Here is a 1,319-nt window from a genome sequence, read left to right as displayed (position 1 = left end):
TTTTTTTTTTTTTTTCCTCCCTCATGTTTATTTGTACAAATAGCATAGGAGGACCCCAGCCCCATGCAGATGGCAGCCCCCGGGGGGTCGCACCAGTCCTTCTGTCCTCACTTTGGCAGACAGAGATATCTACTCTGAAGCCTTTGTAGGGGCCTGGGCACCTTTGGGAGCCTGAGCTGGAATTGAAGCTGGAGGTGCAGCCTGGGCCTTGTTTTGATCCTTGGACTTGGCCTTGACTTTTGGCCGACAGAGCCTGAGCCCCTTGGCAATGCGTGCATGAGCACACTTCCCAAGCTTGGGGTGGGCAATGTAGGCATGTCGATCAAGCTTGCGGCTGACACCCCCCTTTGGGATCTTGGGCTTAACCTCCTTGGGCTTTACGAGAGCCTTGATGGCCTCGGCACGTGCACTGATGGCCTTGGCATTGTTGGCCTGCATCTTCTTTAGGCCCTTCTTGTTGTGCTTCTTGGCAAAGCGCATGTTCCTCAGGAACTTGGGGTCCACCCCCTTAAGAGATTCGTATCTTTGTGATCGGGGTTTCTTGATACCATTTCTGTGCCATTTTCGGGACTGGTTGTGTGCTGTGTGGTTCTTGGACTTGGCCATGTCTGCACCTAAGCCGCAGTTCCCGAAGCGCCTAGGACCGGAAGAGACGGAAGTGTTTTCATATCCACTGTGAAAATTAGCTAAAGTGTACTCTATTTGTGTATAAGTAATCTTTTCCTTTGGAGCACATGTCTGACCTTATTTTTCCACTCAATCTTTTTGCCATTTTAGTGATTTTCAGCATGATTCCTCTTCTCATTCTTCTTTGTCACTTAAAGCTCAGTAATTTCTTTGTTGAATATATAAGTATTGTAAATGACTTATGCTTTTTCTCAGTGTTGGATTTTCTGTGATACTTTTTTTTAGGAGATAGGGTCTCACTCTTGTTGCTCAGGCTGGAGTGCAGTGCCTTAATCATAGCTCACTGCATTCTTGAACTCCTAGGCTCAAGCAGTTCTGCCTCCACAGCCTCCCAAATAGCTGGGACTACAGGCACACACTACTGTACCCAGCTAATATTTTTTATAGAGTGAGGTCTGACTCGTTTGCCTAAGGTGAGGCCAGACTCCTGGACTCAAGTGATTCTCCCTCATTGGCCTCGCAAAGTGCTGAGATTATAGGCGTGAGCTACCATGCCTGTCTGTATTTTCTATTCATAATTTCCTTTTCTCTTAATTAGTGTGAATCCTGAATTATTGTTCTTTGGTAGTTAAAAAATGTTTGCATATCAGTTTAATGGTTCACCGCAGAATAAATTTCTGATAAGCTTATCT

General features: G+C 45.9%; 2 protein-coding genes across 4 annotated transcripts in view; one reads left to right on the top strand and one right to left on the bottom strand.

Annotated features, from left to right (window-relative positions):
• Nucleotides 1-1,319, top strand: part of ZNF451 (zinc finger protein 451) — an 83,137-nt gene that overhangs the window by 5,566 nt on the left and 76,252 nt on the right. The window lies entirely within an intron of this gene.
• LOC108291590 (60S ribosomal protein L29-like) lies at nucleotides 19-654 on the bottom strand. Its single transcript, XM_017512018.2, has one exon. It carries the CDS (start codon nucleotides 604-606, stop codon nucleotides 130-132), a length of 477 nt encoding a protein of 158 aa, XP_017367507.1. The 5' UTR covers nucleotides 607-654; the 3' UTR covers nucleotides 19-129.

This window comes from Cebus imitator, unplaced genomic scaffold (assembly GCF_001604975.1).
Source record: "Cebus imitator isolate Cc_AM_T3 unplaced genomic scaffold, Cebus_imitator-1.0 Scaffold460, whole genome shotgun sequence".
Lineage (NCBI taxonomy): Eukaryota > Metazoa > Chordata > Mammalia > Primates > Cebidae > Cebus > Cebus imitator.
The sequence above is the reverse complement of the archived record's forward strand: the minus strand, read 5'-3'. Positions and strand labels throughout refer to the sequence as shown.

Bases quoted from the DNA above. Each gene is read 5' to 3' on its own strand.
- LOC108291590 (XM_017512018.2), bottom strand. From the start codon at position 606: ATGGCCAAGTCCAAGAACCACACAGCACACAACCAGTCCCGAAAATGG.